The sequence below is a fragment of the Theropithecus gelada genome, chromosome 3 (genome assembly GCF_003255815.1).
Source record: "Theropithecus gelada isolate Dixy chromosome 3, Tgel_1.0, whole genome shotgun sequence".
In the NCBI taxonomy this organism is placed as follows: Eukaryota; Metazoa; Chordata; class Mammalia; order Primates; family Cercopithecidae; genus Theropithecus; species Theropithecus gelada.
This window is the reverse complement of record NC_037670.1, coordinates 166,406,980-166,427,506: the sequence shown is the minus strand read 5'-3', so window position 1 is coordinate 166,427,506 and position 20,527 is coordinate 166,406,980. Positions and strand designations below refer to the sequence as shown.

Below are 20,527 nucleotides of genomic sequence, written 5' to 3'. Positions count from 1 at the left end.
TACCTTGCTCATTTCTCAGAACAATCCTATGTGGTATTTACTATAATTACTCCAATTTATAGATAAAGAAATGGAAGTTAAAGAGACCCAGTAACTTAATCAAGGATGTTCAGCTAGTGAAGGTCAGATCCAGGAATCAAAACCAGGAATGATTTCTAAAACTTTGTTCTTGTCCACCACACTTTACTAGAAGATTTGTGGTTATGCAATTGTTAAATAAATAATATACTTTTACACTTGAATAAATCATATACTTTTATCCCTGAATGCTATGCACATATTAAATAATACATTATCAAAATCTGTATTTTGACATCAAAAGATATATATATAACATAGTGTTAGCTTAATCTTGAGTGGATAAATTACAAAACAATTTGCACAATATATTCCCGTTGTTCTATGTGAACCAGTGATTTTCTATCTATCTGTCCATCTATCTATCTATCTATCTATCTATCTATCTATCCATCTCTCTTTCTAGCTGCCTACTCATTTTGAAAGGATACACCCTGAGGTGCTAGCAATGACTATAACTAAATGTCCAAGGTTATAAATGTTTTTTGTTTTCTCAATTTTCCTTTTTAATATTTTCCAGCCACTTTTTTTTTTTTTTTTTTTTTTTTTTTTTTTGGTCATCAGTACATGTAGCTTTCATAGCAGGGAAAATAAAAGCAAATTTTCAAATTTAATATGCAATTTAAAACTCCTTGATAATAGGACTTGAGTATTGTTCACCCCAGCCCACTGCTGTATCCAGCAGAGTGCCATGCTCAAGAAACACTTTTGGAAGGTGAGCAGGTGGTGCCAGAGAGGAGTCCACGATAAAGGGGACTGAGCAGAGCTCCAGCAAATGGAGCAAATGGAACAGCAAGGACCTACTCATTAAGATTAGTGTCTTCAACTGGATTTCTTTTCTTAACATTTTTAACTTGACATAATTTCAGACTTGCAGAAATGTTGTAAGGAAAGTACAAATAACTTCCAGCTACCTTTTATCCAGATTCGACGTTTGTTAAAACTTTACTACATTTCTCTCCCCACTGTATTTCAAGGAGATTTAGACACAGAGGAAGGGTGAGTCTGTGTTGACGTATTTCGTTCTCCAAATTGTCCTTAAAATGTTTCTCTGTATTAGAACTCCCCTGGCAGGAACTCTGTTCTTACCACCACTAGGACTAGAGACTCTCTTCCCTTCTTTGCCCCGCCTGCTCCCTTTGCCAAGAACACTGAACAGGAAGAAGTATTTCGCGGGGATGCCACCAAGGCAGAGACTGTGAAGAAGGAAGAACGTTGCTTGGGCAGAAGGAGCATATTCTCAGGAGACGGGGCCCCTGCCTGCCACACCAAGCATTGGGCCACCAGGAAGACCCCCATCTGCAATCCAGCCTAGACTTCCAGGGAGAAAGAGGTGAGTCTGTCTGTCTGTCCTGGCTGCATGGACTGTTGAGCAATGCCAAGACCTTCAGGGATGCCTGTCCTGTCTGTCTCCTACCCCTGGTGTTTGGAAGATTGAGGCTTCTGACAACTGAAGTCAGTATGGTGAAGGCTACAAACTAAGGTCCTTGGGAACAAGGGTCATTGCAAGGATAAGGGTTCTCAAAATACAGGAGAGGGTTTAATTATTAGACAGAATTTAGGAGGCCACAATAGGGCAAGGCTGAGGCCCAGAGTAGGTAATGAGTGAAGGAGAGGCAGCATGCCAAGTTCCAAGGCTCCAATCAATACTTGTTTCTTTCTGTGTTCTGGGCCCATGCTGGATCACCTCCTGGTACCTATCAATGTCATGCCTGTCTTCCAAGTCTGCCTTGCTTTGGGTACTCTGAGCGAGAGGCAGGAATATGTCCTGGTGAAAAGCAGCCTTGTTCCCGAATTCTGATGCTGCCGTGCTCTAATCTTCACAGGCCCCTGCAGCTCCTTCACCATGAACTGGCACTTGATCATCTCTGGGCTTATTGTGGTGGTGCTTAAAGTTGTCGGAATGACTTTCTTTCTACTTTATTGTGAGTATTTGAGCGACCTCTTGCCCTAACCTCCACGTTGTTTGGCTCATTGACTCTTCTCTTAGAAAGCAAGGTTGGGTATACAGGTTTCATACCCAAGTCTTTCCATCTGAGACTAACTGGCCCATTCTGAGGTCAATTGGCAATGCCTTTCTCACTCCCCAGCACACACAGTGGGCCAGGCTCCTTGGTCGACCTTGGAGAGATAGAACTTAACAGTCTCTGATGGTTAGAACCCCATGCAAAGCTTTTGCTAATGGAGTATTAGTTGGGTGATCTCAGCTGAAGTACTTGGCAGTGCTTGTTATTGTTGCCAAAACCTAAAATTACAGCTCCAGTTCAACCCAATGATAAGGCCGTGGTGAGAGCTGAATTATAATGTAACAGGATTTAACTGAGAAAGAAATTTCTCTCTGTGTACATATAAATCAATTCATCCAAATGCCTAGTAAAAGAAGCCTCCTAGGAAAGGATTTTACTGCAATCAGAAACTAGAATCTTCTCCAGCCCCAGAAGCCAGTAGGGAAAATAAATGAGGAAGGAAATGTGAGTAGGAGGCAGTAGTTAGCTAAGAGGTGTCTTCCCCATGATGCAATCTGAAGGTGCAATTCCTGTCATGTCAGACAGTAGGAAAGAAATAGGAATAAGTGAATGTAGTCACAAAACCACATTTACGCATCTTCACTGAGTCAGAGAGTTCAGTATTTCCCACTAATAGTCACAGTACCCTAGTAGCTCCTGTGCTGATACGTGTTTGCCATATTCATCATGCAGTCACATTTGGGGCTGAGCCAACAGCTGATTTTCTTTTCAGTTCCACAGATTTTTAACAAAAGTAACGATGGTTTCACCACCACCAGGAGCTATGGAACAGGTAATCTGCATGGTGGTAAATCTTCTCCCCCTCCTCCTGCTATTTCTATGCTGAATTTCTAGAGACCTTCCACACAGGCTCCTTTCCCAAGAAATTCTTTTGTACAATGCTCCATAAAGATCTTCCAATTAATTCCCCTTCTTTTACATATGAGAAAACCAAGAGCAGACTGAGGGAAATTTCTGATCCTCAAGTTTTCTCCTGGATATGGGGATGATTTATATCTAATCATTGTAATAAAATGTGAAAGTGTTTAATAGCCAGGAGCTATGGGAGCTAGAGAGATGAGTGGGGCATGGTTCTCCCGACCCTGTTAAACCAGCTTCCTCCCGAAGCCTTTCCCAACAATATCCTCTCACTTCCTGTTAAGACACCTATTACGACTGACATCGTTAGGAGAAAGACCACTTCTCATTTATCTTAGTATCAACAGAGGCAACCCAATACAGTGAGCTGTATGGAAAAAATACCCATAAAATACTTATAGAGTCCTTAAGTTATAATCTCAAAGTAGTTTCTGATGAAAACCAGGCTATTACATCTTAGAGTCTATAAACTAAACAAAAAGTGAATGTCAATTTGTTTCATTAAGATAAATGTAAGTAACTAATTTGATGTCAGAGTAAAGTGGTCTTCAACCACAATGGACAAATAACTGGCACCCCGATGAGATGTTTGACCAGCCTCTGAAGTCACTACAGCTGCCTGCTCAGACAGTCACTGTTCCCAGGAAAATGAGGCCCCTATATGGATTTCTAGAAATGAATGGACCCTTCCCTGCTTATAGAAAATCTCCCTAAAGTTCACTTGCTTCCTTGTCTGCTAATATCCCCTTGGTCCTGAAATTTTGTTCCAATTAGCCTCAATCCTTAGAGCTAATACAGTGCTAATGAGAAAAGGGTCCCAGAGCTGCCCAGGGTTATGAATTTTCCTATTGAATCTGGGACATCAGAAATAGAAAGAACAGCAAAGATGCTGTGTGGGGCCTGGGGGAGAAGTACTCCAAACAGTCCTTTGGAGAAAACACTGTCAAAGGTTTATATAAGATAGGAGTGTGAGAGTTTCTCTCTGATACTAAATTCCTCCATTACTTTTCCTTTCTTCTGTTCTTTTTCTCAGGATTTGATGCCTACCGCTACATCAAAAAAAAAGGAGACATGAAATAGGATTTGGGTGTCGAGCATGACAAATAATGGCAGTAGTTAGATGGAAGGCTCAAAGAAAGAAATTGTCTGAAACGTTCTAGCTCAGAGTAGCCAAGAGCTTCTGGTCATCTCCATGATTCAGATAGTCACACAGCCCATACTCTGATGTTTCTGTTTCTGTGTTGTATTTGTCATACCATAACCTTCAGGTGTTCTTTTCACTTAAGTCTCACAGATTTTTGGGAGCAGTTCCCCAAGTCCCAATGGCTTCATTCCCACAAGGAGCTATGGAACAGGTAAAGTGCAAGGTTCCAACCTACTCTCCATCCCCTAGGTTCTCATGCACTGAATTCTTAGAGACTTCTCCCATTGTCCTTATTCTTATGGAATTTTTTTGCTCAAAGGGACCATAAAGACCTTCCAGTTCATTCTCTTTACATACATTATTTTGGCTTTTTAAAAATTTTTCTGAGTACATGGTAGGTATATATATTTATAGGTTACACGATATATATTGATAAAGGCATGCAATATGTAACAATTATATCAGGGTAAATGGAGTATCCATCACCTCAAGCATTTATCTTTTGTATTACAAACAATCCAATTATACTCTTAGTTATGTTTAAATCTGCAATTAAACTATGTTTGACTATAGTCACTCTGTTGTGCCAGCAAATACTACGTCTTATTTAGTCTTTCTATTTTTTGGTACCCATTAACAAGCCCCACTTCTCCCCCATACCTCCCCCCACAACTACCCTTTCCAGCCTCTGGTAACCATCCTTCCATACTCTGTCTCCATGAGTTCAATTGTTTCAAATTTCAGCTCCTGCAAGTAAGTGAAAACATGTGAAGTTTGTCTTTCTCTGCCTGGCTTATTTCATGTAACATAATGACCTCCAGTTCCATTCATGTTGTTGCAAATAAGAGGATCTGATTTTTTTATGGACAAATAATACTCCATTGTGTATAAATACCACATTTCTTTATCCATCCATCTGTTGATGGACACATAGGTTGGCTATTGTGAATAGTGTTGCGATAAAAACGGGAGTGCAGATGTCTCTTCAATATACTGATTTCCTTTCTTTTGGGCCTATACTCAGGAGTGGAATTGCTGGGCCATATGGTAGCTCTATTTACAGTTTTTTGAGGAATTCCAAACTCTTCTCCATAGTTGGACTAGTTTACATTCCCACCAACAGTGTATGAGGGCTCCCTTTTCTCCAAATCCTTTCCAGTATTGGTATTGCCAGCCTTTTGGATAAAAGCCATTTTAACTGGGTTGAGATGATATCTCATGGTAGTTTTGATTTGAAATTCTATAATGAGGAATGGTGTTGAGCACCTTTTTATATTTCTATTTACCATTTGTACTATTTCTTTAGAGAAATGTCTATTCAGATCTTTTGCCCATTTTTTAACTAGATTATTAGATTTTTTTTTTTCCTATACAGTTGTTTGGGCTCCTTACATATTCTGCTTATTAATCCCTTGTCAAATGGGTAGTTTTCAAACATTTTCTTCCATTCTGTGGGTTGTCTCTTCACTTCGTTGATTGTTTCCTTTGCTGGGCAGAAGCTTTTTTAACTTAATATGATCTCATTTATCTATATTTCCTTTGGTTGCCTGTGCTTGTGGGATATTACTCAAGAAATCTTTGCTCACTTCAATGTCCTACAGAGTTTCCAGAAGGTTTTCTTGTATTTTCATAGCTTGAGATTTTAGATTTCAGTCTTTAATCCATTTTGATTTAGTTTTTGTATATGTCAAGAGATAAGGGTCTCATTTTATTCTTCTGTGTATGAATATCCAGTTTTCCCAGCACCATTTATTGAAGACACTGTCCCTTCCTCAATGCATGTTCTTGGTACCATTGTCAACAATGAGTTTACTGTAGATATATAGAATTATTTATGAGTTCTCTCTTCTGTTCTGGTGTATATGTCTGTTGTTATGCCAGTACCATAGCATTTTGGTAACTGAAGCTCTGCAGTGTAATTTGAAATCAGGTAATGTGATTCCTCCAGTTTGGTTATTTTTTTGCTTAGGATAGCTTTGGATAGTCTGGGCCTTCTGTGGTTCCATGTACATTTTAGGATAATTTTTTCTATTTATGTGAATAATGTCATTGGATTATTGACAAAGATTGCAATAAATCTGTATATTGCTTTGAGTAGAATGGACATTTTAACAATATTGATTCTTCCAATCCACAAACATGGAATATTTTTCCTTTTTTTTTTTTTTTTGGTGTCCTTGTCAATTTCTTTCATCCATGTTTTATAGTTTTCATTGTATAGAACTTTCACTTCTTTGGTTAAATTAATTCCTAGGTATTTTATTTTATTTGTAGCTATTATAAATGGGGTTAGTCTCTTAATTTCTTTTCAGAGTGTTCACTGTTAGCATGTAGAAATGCTACTAATTTTTGTCTGTTGATTTTGTATCCTGGAGATTTACTGAATTTGTTTATCAGTTCTAATAGTTTTTTGGTGGAATCTTTAGGTTTTTACAAATATAAGGTCATATCATCTGCAAACAAGGATAATTTGTCTTCATCCTTTCCAATTTGGATGTCCTTTATCTCTTTCTCTTGTCTGACTGCTTTAGCTAAGCCTTCCAGTACTATGTAGAAAAAGAATGATGAAAGGGTGTGCAGCCTTGCCATGTTCCAGATCTTACAGGAAAGGCTTTCATTTTTTCCCCATTCAATATATGCTGGCTGTAGGTCTGTCATATATGGCTTTTATTTTGTTGAGGGATGTTCCTTCAATACCCTGCTTTTTGAGAGTTTTTCTCATGAAGGGATGTTGACTTTTATCAAATAATTTCTCAGCATCAATTGAAATGGTCGTATGGTTTTTGTCCTTCATTCTGTTGCTATAATGTATTACACTGATTAATTTGCATATCTTGAACCATCCTTGCATTCCTGGGATAAATCTCACTTGGTCATGATGAATGATCTTTTTAATATGTTGTTGAATTCAGCTTGCTAGTATTTTGTTGAGGTGTTTTGCATCAATATTGATTGGTATATTTGCCTGTAGTTTCATTTTTTGATGTGTCTTAGTCTGTTTTTGGTATCAGGGTAATGTAGGCTTCATAGAATAAATTTGGAAGTATTCCCTCTTTCTCTATTTTTCAGAACAGTTTGAGTAGGATTGGTATTATCTCTTCTTTAAATACTTGGCATAATTCAGCAGTGAAGCCATTGGATCCTGGGCTTTTCTTTACTGGGAGAGTTTTTATCATGGCTTTCATCTCATCACTTGTTATTGATCTGTTCAGGTTTTGGATTTCTTTGTGGTTTAATCTTGATAGGTTGTACGTGTCTAGGAATTTGCCCATTTCTTCTAGACTTTACAATTTATTGGCATATAGTTGCTCACAGTAGTCACTAATGATCCTTTGAATTTCTGTGCTGTCCATTGTAATGTCTCTAATGTCTCCTTTTTCATCTCTGATTTCATTAATTTGGGTCATCTCTCTTTATTTTTTTTTTTGGTCTGGCTAAAGGATTATTGATTTTATTTATCTTTTCAAAAAGCCAAATTTCTTTGCATTGATGTTTTGTATTGTTTTCTTCATTTCATTTCTGCTATGATCTTAATTTTTTTTGTTCTACCAATTTTGGGTTTAATTTGTGCTTGCTTTTTTAGTTCTTTAAGATTTGTCATCAGATGTTTTGTTTGAAGTTTTTCTTTTTTCTTTTTCTCTTTTTCTTTTTCTTTTTTTTTTTTTTGATGTAGGCACTTATAGGTATAAATTTCCATCTTAATATCCTATAGGTTTCCGTATGCTGTGTTTTCATTATCATTTGTTTCAAGAAATTTTTCAATTCCCTTCTTAATTTCTTTATTGACTTATTGGTCATTCAGGAGCATATTGTTTAATTTCCATGTATTTGTACAGTTTCCAAACTTCCTCTTGTTATTGACTTCTATTTAATTCCATTGTGGTCAGAGAAGACGCTTAATATCATTTCAATTTTTTGAATGTTTTAAGGCTTGTTTTGTTACCTAACATATGGTCTATCCTTGAGAATGATCCATGGGCTGAAGAAAAGAATGTGTATTCTGTAGCTGATGAATAGAATGTTCTATAAATATCTATTATGTTCATTTGGTCTACAGTATAGATTAAGTCCAATGTTACTTTATTGATTTTCCATCTGAAAGATCAGTCCAATGCTGAACGCAGAGTGTTAAACTCTCCAGCTGTTATTGTATTGGAGGCTATCTATTTCTTTAGCTCTAATAATATTTGCCTTACATATCTGGGTGTGCCAGTATTGGGTGCATATGTATTTACAATTGTTATATCCTCTTGCTGAATTGACCCCTTTTTCATTAGATAGTGACCTTCTTTGTCTCTTCTTACAGTTTTTGTCTCAAGATCTATTTTGTCTGATATAAGTATAGCTACTGTTGCTCCTTTTTGGTTTCCATTGGGATGAAATGTCTCTTTTTATCCCTTCATTTTCAGTCTGTATGTATCTTTATAGGTGGAGTGGAGTGTGTTTCTTGTGGAAAACAGATCATTAGGTCTTGTTTTTTCATCCATTCAGCCACTCTACATACTTTGATTGGAAAGTTTAATCCATTTACATTCAATATTATTATTAATAAGTAAGCACTTACTTCTGCCATTTTGTTATTTGTTTTCTGGTTGTTTTTTGGTCTTCTTCTCCTTCTTTCTTTCCTTCCTGTCTTCCTTTTAGTGAAGGTGATTTTCTCTGGTGGTATGATTTAATTTCCTGCTTTTTGTTTTTCATATATCTACTGTATTTTTTTTATTCAAGGTTACTATGAGGCTTGCAAATACTATCTTATAACCCATTATTGTAAGCTGATAACAACTTAACTCTGCATAAACAAACAAGTAAGCAAAAAAAGAAAACTAATACTCTACATTTTAACTTTGTCTCTCACTTTTTAACTTTTTGTTGTTTCCATTTATAACTTTGTTTTTACTGTCTATGTCTTGAAAAGTTGTTGCAGTTATCATTTTTATTGGTTCATCTTTTAGTCTTTCTACTTAAGAGTACTTTACATACCACAGTTACACTGTTATGATTATTGTGTTTTTCCATGTACCTACTATAATCAGTGAATTTCATATATTCAGATGATTTCTTATTGCTCATTAATGTCCTTTACTTTCAGATTGAAGAGCTATTTTTAGCATTTCTTATGGGACTGGTGTGCAGTTAATTAAATCCCTCAGCTTTTATTTGTCTGGGAAAGTCTTTATTTCTCCTTCATGTTTGAAGGATATTTTCATCAGATATGCTATTCTAGGGTAAAGAGTTTTTTCCTTCAGCAACTTAAATATGCCATGCATATTAAATCTTCTGGCCTGTAAGATTTCCACTTGGGGGACATCTCAAGCCCAGTAACAATGTGGGTCTGCTACCAGACATATTGGAGCTCATTGTACATTATTTGTTTCTTTTCTCTTGCTGGTTTTAGGATCCTTTCATTATCCTTGACCTTTGGGAGTTTGATTATTAAGTGCCTTAAGGTAGGCTTCTTGGGTTAAATCTACTTGGTGTTCTATAACCTTCTTGTACTTGGATATTGATATCCTTCTCTAGGTTTGGGAAGTTCTCTGTTATTATCCCTTCGAATAAACTTTCTACCCCTATCTATTTCTCTACTTCCTCTTTAAGGCCAGTAACTCTTACATTTGCCCTTTTGGGACAATTTTTTAGACCTTACGAATGTATTTCATTGTTTCTTATTCTTTTTTCTTTTGTCTCCTTTGACTTCTGTGACCCCTCTGGTTCTGTTATTACAATATTCTGATGTATTCCTCAGTATGCGAATTTCATTTTTTAACTCCAGAATTTCTGCTTGATCCTTTTTAATTATTTCAATCTCTTAGTTTATCTGATAGAATTCTGAATTTCTTCTCTGTGTTATCTTGAATTTATTTGAGTTTCCTCAACACAGCTATTTTGGATTCTCTGTTTAACAGGTCACATATTTCTGTTTCTCCAGGATTGGTCCCTGGTGTCTTATTTACCTCAATTGGTGAGGTCATGTTTTCCTGAATGGTCTTGATACTTGTCGATGTTCATCAGTGTCTGGGCATAGAAGAGAGGTATTTATTATAGCTTTCATGATCTGGGTTTGTTTATATTCGTCCTTTTTGGGAAGGCTTTCCAGGTATTCAAAAGGACTTGGGTGTTGTGACCTAAGCTCTATCTGCATGGGGGACATCCCAAGCCCAGTAACGCTGTGGGTCTTATAGACTAGTACAGGTACCCACCTGGTTGGTCTTGGATAAGATCTGAAAGATTTATCTGGATTACCAGACAGAGACTCTTGTTCTTTTTCCTTACTTTTTCCCAAACAGAATCTCTTTCTCTGTGCTGAGCTGCCCAGAGCTGGGAGTGGGGTGACACAAGCATCCCTGTGACCACCAGCACTGGGACTGCATTGGGTCAGACCTGAAGCCAGCATAGCACTGAGTCTCACTCAAGGCCCACTACAACCACTACCTGGCTACTGTTTATGTTTTGTCAAGATCCTACAGCTCTATAATCATCATATGGTGAAGCTAGCCAAGCCTGTGACCTTCCCTTCAGGGCAGTGAGTTCCACCAGGCCTTAAATAGGTCCAGAGATGCTGTCTTAGAACCAGGGACTGGAGTCAAACACCTTATAAATCTACCTGGTGTTCTATCCCCCTGTAGCTGAGCCGAAACTCCAATCATGAGACATAGTTCTTTCCACTCTTCCCTCCCCTTTCCGCAGGCAGTGGAGCTTCACCCTATGACCACTACCATCACAGGCCCACAGGGTCACTGCCAGACTACCACTGATTTTTGTTTAAGGTACAAGGGCTCTTTGGTCAGCTCGTCACAAATGCTGCCAGGCCTAGAACCCACCCTTTATGTCTGTGGGCTTCTATCTGGTCCAGGGCAGGTCCAGAAATGCTATTCAAGAGTCAAGGCCTGGAATCTTGGACCCCAAGAGCTGACCTTTACTTCTCTGTGGCCAAGCTGTTACATAAGGTGCAAGACAAAGCCCCCTTTACTTTTCTCTCTTCTTTTCTCAAGCAGAAGAATGTGCTGGGTTTCATTTGAAGCCCGAGACATCTCAGTCTCACCCAAGGCCCATAACATACTACCTGGGGATTGCTGCTTATTATTCAGGGGCCAAGAATTCTTTCATCAGCAGGTGAGGGGTCCTTTCAGAACTGTGTACTTATCTTCAAGACAGAGGATTCACTTTTGTCCCAGGGTATGTCTAGGTGTGTCTACAAATGTCTTTCAGGAACTAGAGTTTGGAATGGGGACCTCACAACTCTGACTCGTGCCCTATTCTACTGTGGCTTGTATCCAAGATGCAAGACAAAATGCTCTTTACTCTTCCCTCTCCTCTTCTCAAGCAGAAAGCAAGGGTCTCTTCTGGAGCTGCAAGTTGTGCTCCCTGGGGTTGGGAGAGCAATGGCACAAGCATTCCCTTGGTCACCCTGGCTGGTATCTCAGTAGGTGCCCTTTAATTCCACTGGCTCAAAGCCCAGCTCAGCACAAGGACTTGCCTAGGAGTTACAGTCCTTGTGGCCTAGACTACCTTTCAAGTTTATTTAGGGCCCCAAAGCCATTCAGCTCACAGTGGGCAAGGCTTGCCAGAACTCAAGTTTCAACCACTGGGTGGGTTATTCCCCTCTGGCTAGCACTCATCTAAATGCATCAGCTGAGTTCGGTCCATTTTGCCCTCCACTGTGAGAGGGCAGCACTGAGTCCAATGTAAAGTCTCACGATCCCTGCACACTCCCTCTCCCATGCACACAGACTTTACCATGCCATGCTGTCACTGCAGCAGGGATAGGGCAGGGGTGGTGTCAGCAATTCAAGACTGTCTTTCCTACCCTCTGCAGTGCCTCTTTCAGCTACCCAGGAACTGCGTGTTCATCTGATTTTTTGTTCTCATGTATGTATATGTGCTTTTTTATGTGTAGATAGTTGTCAGAGTTGGTGTTCCTGTAGGGGGATGACTAATGGAAACTTCTATTCAACCATTGTGCTCTTCTCCTTATTCTCCTTAGATTATTGTCAGGGAACCAGACTAGACTGGGTGGAATTTCTTCCTGGATGGGGAATAATTTTTACCAATATAATCGTTAAAACAAAAATATGTATCGCTGTTTTATGACTTAATTCCAGGATTTATACCCCAAACCAGTAAACTCATACTCTCCTTTCTTGGACCTCTTCAGTCTGCCCCAAAGACTGGGAATTTTATCAAGAAAGATGTTTTCTCTTACCTACTTCTGAATCATCTTGGAATGAAAGCAGGGACTTTTGCAAAAGAAAAGGATCCACATTGGCAATTGTCAACACGCCAGAGAAACTGGTGAGGACACTGGAATGGTACAGTAAAGCCACACACTCTACAAAGCCTCAGTGGGTGGGATGGGATGGAAATTTCGGGAAGCGGGGATGGGATTGAGTGAGGAATGGACAGGTGGCTGGCTGAAAAACTGAAGCTATTTGTTCTGGACTGGGGGTTAGGAGACTCTTCTTAGTAGCAGTGAAGCAGCATGTTTTTCAGCTTCATTTAACCACAGAAATTCACACCTTGTGGTTTTTTCTACAGGGCACAGTAATGAGCTGATATCCTGGGGATGGGCCAAGATATTTAAAGTGAAGCAAATGACCAAATGAGATGATGTGTGTAAAAGTTGTTTAACAACTAAAAGAATACATCATACATGTGATGTCAATGCATCATCCCAGTCTGCGTAGTAAACAAGGAAGACGTGAATTGACAAAATTAGTAATGTGAAAAACTGAGAATCAGGTCATAGAACTGAATTTTCAGTAGATGATCATGATAATAATCATGAAGATGTATTACTATCCACATTTTATAACTGGCAACTAGGGCACAGAAAAGTAATTTGCCCAAGGTCATATAACAAAACACAGAAATGAATTCAGATCTCTCTGACTCCGAAACCCATACTCTAATCTGTGCTACATACACTATACTCTTGCTTCTCTCTCTTCTATCCCTTTATTCCTCCTCTAAAAAGTCCTCCTGTGATTTAGAAGAACTTGTAAGATGATCTCCTTTCTGAATCTTGGTAATAGATGACCAAGGGATCTGGATGCTACAAACCCTCTAGGGCTAAGTACCCAGGTAGCAAGGGAAAATGTCATAAGGTAGAAAAACAGGAGCAAGACAGGGGAATGAAAAGAGGAAAGGAGGGAAGGCAAAGGGAAGAAGCAAGTGTGACAAGTCTGCCACACTCATTAAGTTTTGTGGATCCCAATTTGCATCCTTGGTGATGAAAAAGGTCATTATGGCCAGCCTGGCCAACATGGTGAAACCATGTCTCTACTAAAAATTAGCCAGGTGAGGTGGTGCACACCTGAAATCCCAGCTACTTAAGTGGCTGAGGCACAAGAATTGCTTGAACCCAGGAGGCAGAGGCTGCAGTGAGCCATGATTGTGCCACTACACTCCAGCCTGGGCAACAGAGCAAGGCTCTGCCTCGAAAAAAAAAAAAAAGGAAAAGAAAAAGACAAAGGTCATCATGCCAATGGTTTGCCGGTGACTCTCAAGTCTGTATCTCCAGCTCATCCTTCTCCTCCAAACAGGTATATCAAATTCCACTTTGATGTTTCAAGAGTCCCACAAACTCACTATGTTCAAAACTGAGTCAATTATATTTGACCCCACCGCTACTCCTTTTACATTCCAAATACTGGTGAGTACTCATGTCACCCAAGATTGAAGGCTAAGAGTTTTCTGGGACTTTACCTTGTCTTTTCCTCCTCAATTATTTATTAACCAAGTCCTTTTCTCTCTATGCCCAAACAAATAGTTCAGTTCTTACCTGGATTTCTTCAGAATTCTTCTAATCCATCTCCTTGCCTCCTGTTTTGCACTCTTTCTAGCTATCCTCCTCAGAACTGACATCATAATACCTCTAAGGCTCTAAACTGTGCCATTTTCCAAATTAAAATGGGTTAAACCCCAGTTCTCCTAGCATGGCATATGTCAGGTTCATGACCACACCAAATGTCACACTCATGGTCAGGTTCCAGCCCATGCTGAGGTCCTAGGGGAGAGAGTGGGTGGCAGATAGCTGAAAGAACACTCAGGGGGCCATAAGCAGGTGAAATGTAGTTTTATTCAGCAACTCTTTCATCAGCAGCTTTCTCACACTGTCTGTCTGGCTGCTTGATCCAGCCACTCCCATGCACAGCTGCGCAGCCAGCTCTCCCTTGTGTTCAGGGTCAGCAGCTGAACTCTTTCTCCCTCTGGACATGAGTGCATGCTGAGCTATGTCCTGGCTCCCCTCTGTCCAACTGCAAGATGGACAGCCTTGGTTCGCTCTCTCTTTCTCTGGGCACCAGCACCTGTACCATGTCAAGACACACTGAGCCGAGCCAAGCTGCGTGCACAACATCGGCAGGTCAATTATACCTTTTTCAAACAACAGTGGCTCTGAGCTAAGCATCAGCTTACACAAACAGGTTATATAGCAAGTGTATATATATATATGCATGCCTGCTCCCTAAACTCACTGAGTCACTTTGGCCCAGAGGTCTGCCTCAGTCTTCTCCTTGACCAAAGCACATCCATGTACCTTACATCGTATCAGGCCTTGCACAGTGCCGCCTCTGCCTTCTCTCCAGCCTTGTCTCTCAAACCACCTCCCTGCCACCTCTGCACTAACTACGCTGAGCATCTTGCAGTTCCTCAAATGCTCCAGGCTGCTTCCCCACCTGCCTATAATCCATGCTGTCTTCCAGAAGTCCATACTCTCCCCGACAGTTTGTCTGACAAACTTAGCTATCTCCTAAAATTCATCTCAGGTATCACCTCATCTATCATTCTAGAAAAACTTCAGATCTATGTAGAATGATCACTTCCTCCTTTCTGCATCTTCCAGATCTAGTATATCATTCCCTAGTACAACACCTGAGATACTTCATTATGCTAATTAAGTTGGTTGTCTTCCCTCATTAAACCTGTGGTTCTTCAAACAGACTCTCACTCTGGAATCAGTGGTTCAAAGACCACTGACTTTTTTTAAATGGTGATAAAATCTATGTACCTCTTCCCAGAAACATTACATAAGCAAAATATTTTTCATAATATTCCAGTGGTTTCATAGTTTTCCTGGGAAATCATCCATGGCTTCCAGCGTGAGAGTTCAGCATTAAGGATTCTGGTTTTAGACTATGGGTCAGAACACTTTTTTTTAAAAGGGTCAGATAATACACATTTTAAGCTTTTCAGGGCATTGGTCTCTGCTGTTGTAACTTGAAAGCAGCCATAGATAATATGTAAACAGTGGGCATGGGTGCATTCCAATAAAACATTTACCAAAACAGGATGAAGTCTGGATTTGGCCCACTGGCTGTAGTTTGCCAACCCTCTTGATCATAATTTCTTTGAGGAGAAATATATTTGCTTCCATATCCTCAGCCTAATACAACGCATGGCACATAATAGACACTCAAAAGATGTTTGGTAAATGAGAACATTCAGTAATTAATTAAAAAGTAATGAAATAAGATATTTCAGAAAAGGAGAACATTGAAAAGGGAGAAACTAAGGAAACAGCCATGGGGATGGAAAGAATAAGACTTGGATACCCACTGATTATGGGAGGTATAGAAAACACTTCTGGCTGAAATGATTTGTAACTTATCAAATAAATACAGAACAAAGATGTCTAGGACTAGTGTCAAATTAGCAAATATTCAACAAGCACTTGCTTATTTCTTCTTGGATTACACTTCTAAAAGCAATATACTTCTAAATCTCACTGTTTTCCTTTCCTAAGTACTCAGTAAATAGAAACACATTTTATTAACACTTGATTCAGCCTTACTTAGCATTCAAAATTTCTGGTAACAAAAACAATCCTATGGATAGAAGCATGACATATTTTTTTAAATGACCCTGTTTTTGATTGCATAGTACCCCTTCCCCTTTATTATCACAGTGTGGTCCCTGGACAGAAACATCAGTATCACTTGGGCATTTTGTAGAAAAGTAAATTATTGGTTCCCTTCACTAGACCTACTTAACCAGGAGCCCAGCAATCTGTTTTAACAAGACTTCAGGCTTTCCAGATTCCCTGTGAAGCCTGACAACGACTTCTTTAGGCTTAGTGATGAGTCCCAGCTGTAGCTGGTCTCAGCGTTCCCTACCAGCCTTCCTTATTCCCAGGATCAGATACAACCATGGGCACATTGGCTCAAGAGAGGCGTCATTAAAAGAGTCATTGTTGAAATTTTTTTTTTAATTTCTAGAAGTTTCTTCAGGACATAGCTGATACAGAGAAGTATTTTATTGGCTTAATTTACAATCGTGAAGAGAAAAGGTGGCGTTGGATCAACAACTCTGTGTTCAATGGCAAGTACGTGAACATCCCACAGTTTCCTGGGGATCTTGGTTTGCTTCAAAAGACCAAACCTGAGATTGGTGGGTTCACTCTGGAATAGCTCAAACGCTGACGCTTGACTCTGTTCTGCTCTTCTCCTTTCTTCCAACCCATCCATTCCCTGAGACACATTTTAATAAACTTTTTCTTATGAAAGAGATCAAACTTTCATAAGGAGAGAGAAGAGTATTCATATAGCAAATTATTTTATTCAAATCAGGATCCAAACAAATCCACATACATAGCACTCATTTGATGTATCGTGTAGCTCTCTTTAGATGCTAGTTTGTATAGCACTGAGCATTTCTGACTGATCAAAAAAGCTTAGTTTCTTGACTTCAAACAGACTAGATATGAGTCTAGACTGGATGCTAGCTATCTCAAGGAGACACGGTCAGTTTTATGGAGGCAACCCAGTTGGTATAGAGATGAGATCTATTTCTATAACACCTAGCATTTCTGACTGATCAAAAGGGCTTCATCTTTTAACCCACAGATCACATTTTATTACAAAGTACCTACAAGTTTCCCCAGATGTGCCTTCTTTATCTAAATAAAGGTTATTATAAGCAACGTGTCTATGCCTCAAAGCTATGAACTTCTGACCCCCAAGAGCTATCTCCTGTGAATTGTTCCATGGAGATTAGGATTGGTGAGAACACCAATAATTTTCCCAGTGTTTGTACGAAAGTAGTGATTCAAACAGAGGTCAAGTCAGTCCCCCAGCCTGTAACTGGGCTTCCCTACAGAGAGGAGGAAATTGATATTTATTCAGTGTCTGCTAATGCCAGCACTATGCTAAACACTTTGCATATGTTGTTTCCTGAAATATTCCCCATGATGCTACATGAAAAGCTTTTATCACTCCCCATTTCGCAGACAGTTGAACTGAGGACAAGAAAAACTTAGAAATGTGTTAAATATCATACAGCTAGTCCAAAACACATGACATTTCTCTGAAACCAGAGTCTTTTCAGTCAGACTGAAACAGACTGAATGACAGAAAAAGAGGTGGGAGAGCCAACACATACCTCCACCAAGTTTTTCTGAAGCCACTATGGTCTGGAAAGGGATGCACAACCTCTCTCCTTTTCCTTCCTGTCCTCCCGCTGTGAACACATGTACTGTCCTAAACAGTACTTTTGGAAGAAGAGACAGTCCATGAGATGCTTCTAACCGAACGCCACAGTGAGTGAGTTAGTCTAAGACTGTGAATCCATACAAGCTCGCAGAAGAGCTGACAGGAAAGGGTCGGTTTACAGCTGCATTTGTGGAGCTGGATTAGGAGAGGGATCTGAGCTAAAAAGGAGGCTTCCCAAATGGAGGCCTGTGTGGGCCGGGTAGTCTGCTGCCCCTCCAGGCAAAATTCCTGCAAGACTCTCACTCTGGAATCAGAAGAGCCTGGGCTAAAATGATGGGCCATTACCATGCTTTGTTTTTTTGTTTGTTTGTTTTGTTTTGTTTTGTTTTCTCATTTAGTGTTACCAATCAGAATCAGAATTTCAACTGTGCGACCATTGGCCTAACAAAGACATTTGATGCTGCATCATGTGACATCCGCTACCGCAGGATCTGTGAGAAGAATGCCAAATGATCACAGTTCCCTGTGACAAGAACCATACTTGCAACTCTTTTTGAATCCACACAGGTCATCTGGCCAGTGATCCTTTTACTTACCTATCTGTCTACCAGCAGCGGTCCTTGCCCATTTGAGAAACTGAGCTTCTTTCTTCTGCACTGGGGGACTGGATACTAGCCATCTCCAGGAGACAGGATCAGTCTTATGGAAACAACTCAGTTGGTATAGAGATGAGGTCTGCTTCTGTAGTACTGAGCATTTCCGACTGATCAAAAGGGCCTAGTCTGTTGACAGGGTTTGTTTTATTTTAGCCTCAGAGTATCTACCGTACTACCAGGGAGCAACTGTAGAGTGAGCAATTATAAACATTATTTAGGGATTACCATGGTGGAAGAGGGATAAACGTAGCTCCTGTGACCTCATCTCTGTTCTCAAGGGAACCCCATTCACATGCCCCTCCTAACTCCACAAGCTGGGGTAGCAGAGGCTCTCCTCAGTCTGAACTAAGGCTGGGCCTTGGGGAGGGCTCCTAGTGCTGAGCTTGGAGCAGCACAGACAGCAGCATTGTTTATGGGAATGGAGAGACGTCTGGGCAGGATAGGAACCTTCTTGGAGACCCCTTTGAAGAAAACCAGACAGCCAAGGGAACAAAACACACTAGGTTTCTGTTCTTCAGCAAAGCCCTGAAGAGACACTTAAGCTAAAAATTCCCTTGTCATATTTCTGAAACTCCATTATAACATATGTAACTCCTTTGTAACCAAAATTTAGGTAAGCAGGCTTCCTTTGCTCTGAAGGTTTTGAGTACCTGACTGTATTTGTTGAGTATATTTTTAAAATTTTGGATAGTCTCTTAGGCAACAATAATCACAATATATTCGTCCCTTCAGTTCTAGAGAGAACCTGATATCAGGCACAGCCTACTGACCCAAGGACCCTGGCACTGGTTGGCATCACATTGATCTAGAACAGGTCCAGCTGATGAAGCAATAGAAAAAGAGGAGGGCTGCTCAGGGAAATATTGGCTGGGGGCAAGGAATAAGCACATAGTAGAAAGGGAACATCAGGGTCAAATGGAAATCACTTGAGACAGGAAACAGAGCATTCATTTGGCCACACTGGAAGAAAGGCAAGAAAGAGGAAGAAAAGTCTTGGAGTACCCTGGCTGTTCTCTACATTCACAAGACATCAGCTATTTACCCTGCTTGGTGCATGAGAAAGATAAAAGAGATGCCTTGTGTGTTTTGAGTAAGAATAAGTAAACCATAAGGAAGACCATGTATAAAACTGATGAAAATAATAGTCACCTAAGTACAATGCATACCATTTTGTGTCTAATAACAATGTACCACAGTAATGACTGTACATATCATTATATGCATACCAAACAAGATGTTGTAAATCATATTTTTTATTACAACACTAAGTTCTGTTTCTGCATTCCTAGGTTTCATCATTTTTGGCTCCTTAGCATGGCCACTTACAATTTTTAAAAATGAGATAACACATCAGGTGTCAGAACTTGCTTAAAGAGAATCACCAGAAGTAATTTGTGTTTGAGATGGGGTGGAAATTGGAATTATATTAGCAGCCTGTGGAGATACAAGTTCTCTGACTGTGTTGGGAAAGAATAAGTGCTACCGTTGAGAAGGGAAGTAAGGCTGAGTCTAAGTGGAGAGAAAAATCAATTGTTGATTTTTCTCTCTAAGTGGAGAGAAAAATCAATTCTAGCCAAAGGCAAGCCCCAGAACTCAGACAACAGAAAGGAAATCCTAATCCTTCTGTTTTGAGAAGAGAGAACTATAGTTGCTTCACTTCCTGTTTCATGACAGAATAACTGCAAACTTTTAAGATCAGGAAATGTAGACATCTAGTGATTTCTTTAGTAGACAGTTTAAATTTCCCCCAAGATTAGGAGACACTTCTGTGCAGGTTCTAAAAGGAGCCCAGTGGCCTGGGGTGGGAGTGGGGAGTAGATAGGGAAAATGTGGGCTTTGGTTTAAGTTTATCATTGGGAGAGTTCCTGGATCCTTGCAAGCTTAGATAAATGTGATCTTTATTAGATAGCAGTGGCATGCTTTAAAAAAAAAAAAGGCAATGAAATTTGAATTTGAGTTTTGACTTTGCTTCTAATATGCTGTGTGAATCAGTACAGTTTTCCTACTCTTTCTTGGTCTTAGTTTCCTTACTGATAAAATGGGGTAGTAATACCTATCTCAAAAAATTATTGCACATATTAAATAACATTCCTCTATGTATCTCAATGGCATTAGACATTAGGAGAAGCATTTTGTAGAGGATTTGAAGTTGAGATCTTCATCCAAGAAGCAGCTTTTCAATTTGCTAGAAGCTTAATGTAGGCAAGCCACTTAATGTTTCAGAACTTGTTAACTCATTTATAATACGGGAATAAAAATTTGCCCAAGTCAGAGAAGGGTGCCTCAAAAATGTTGTGGCCAAGCCACATGGAGATCAAAGGCACACTTTTCATGACTTCA

At 39.6% G+C, this 20,527-nt stretch overlaps 1 protein-coding gene and 1 long non-coding RNA gene across 4 annotated transcripts; one reads left to right on the top strand and one right to left on the bottom strand.

The window, feature by feature from the left end:
• The first annotated feature begins 1,249 nt into the window (after positions 1-1,249).
• Positions 1,250-19,469, top strand: CLEC5A (C-type lectin domain containing 5A). Of its 3 annotated transcripts, none has more exons than XM_025380101.1 (7): positions 1,250-1,411; positions 1,905-2,003; positions 2,818-2,877; positions 4,250-4,318; positions 12,260-12,396; positions 16,320-16,426; positions 17,930-18,265. In XM_025380101.1, exons 2-7 carry the CDS (start codon positions 1,925-1,927, stop codon positions 18,042-18,044), a joined length of 567 nt encoding a protein of 188 aa, XP_025235886.1. In that variant the 5' UTR covers positions 1,250-1,411; positions 1,905-1,924; the 3' UTR covers positions 18,045-18,265. The 3 variants fall into 3 exon arrangements, with proteins under 3 accessions (XP_025235886.1, XP_025235888.1, XP_025235887.1); XM_025380102.1 differs by having other exon boundaries at positions 1,307-1,411; positions 16,323-16,426; positions 17,930-18,281; XM_025380103.1 differs by lacking the exon at positions 4,250-4,318 and having other exon boundaries at positions 1,280-1,411; positions 17,930-19,469.
• On the bottom strand, positions 16,298-18,373 carry LOC112620987. Its single transcript, XR_003118635.1, has 2 exons — positions 18,128-18,373; positions 16,298-16,571 (listed from the first exon to the last, which is right to left on the bottom strand). It is a non-coding gene; the product is annotated as an uncharacterized LOC112620987 (long non-coding RNA).
• Positions 19,470-20,527: the final 1,058 nt, after the last annotated feature.

What these genes read in the sequence shown, in the direction of transcription:
- CLEC5A (XM_025380101.1), top strand. Translation starts at nt 1,925, where the DNA reads ATGAACTGGCACTTGATCATCTCTGGGCTTATTGTGGTGGTGCTTAAA. An exon ending in GACTTTCTTTCTACTTTATT is followed by an intron (nt 2,004 to 2,817) that starts GTGAGTATTTGA and finishes TTTTCTTTTCAG; the next exon opens with TTCCACAGATTTTTAACAAA. An exon ending in AACTCTGTGTTCAATGGCAA is followed by an intron (nt 16,427 to 17,929) that starts GTACGTGAACAT and finishes TTTCTCATTTAG; the next exon opens with TGTTACCAATCAGAATCAGA.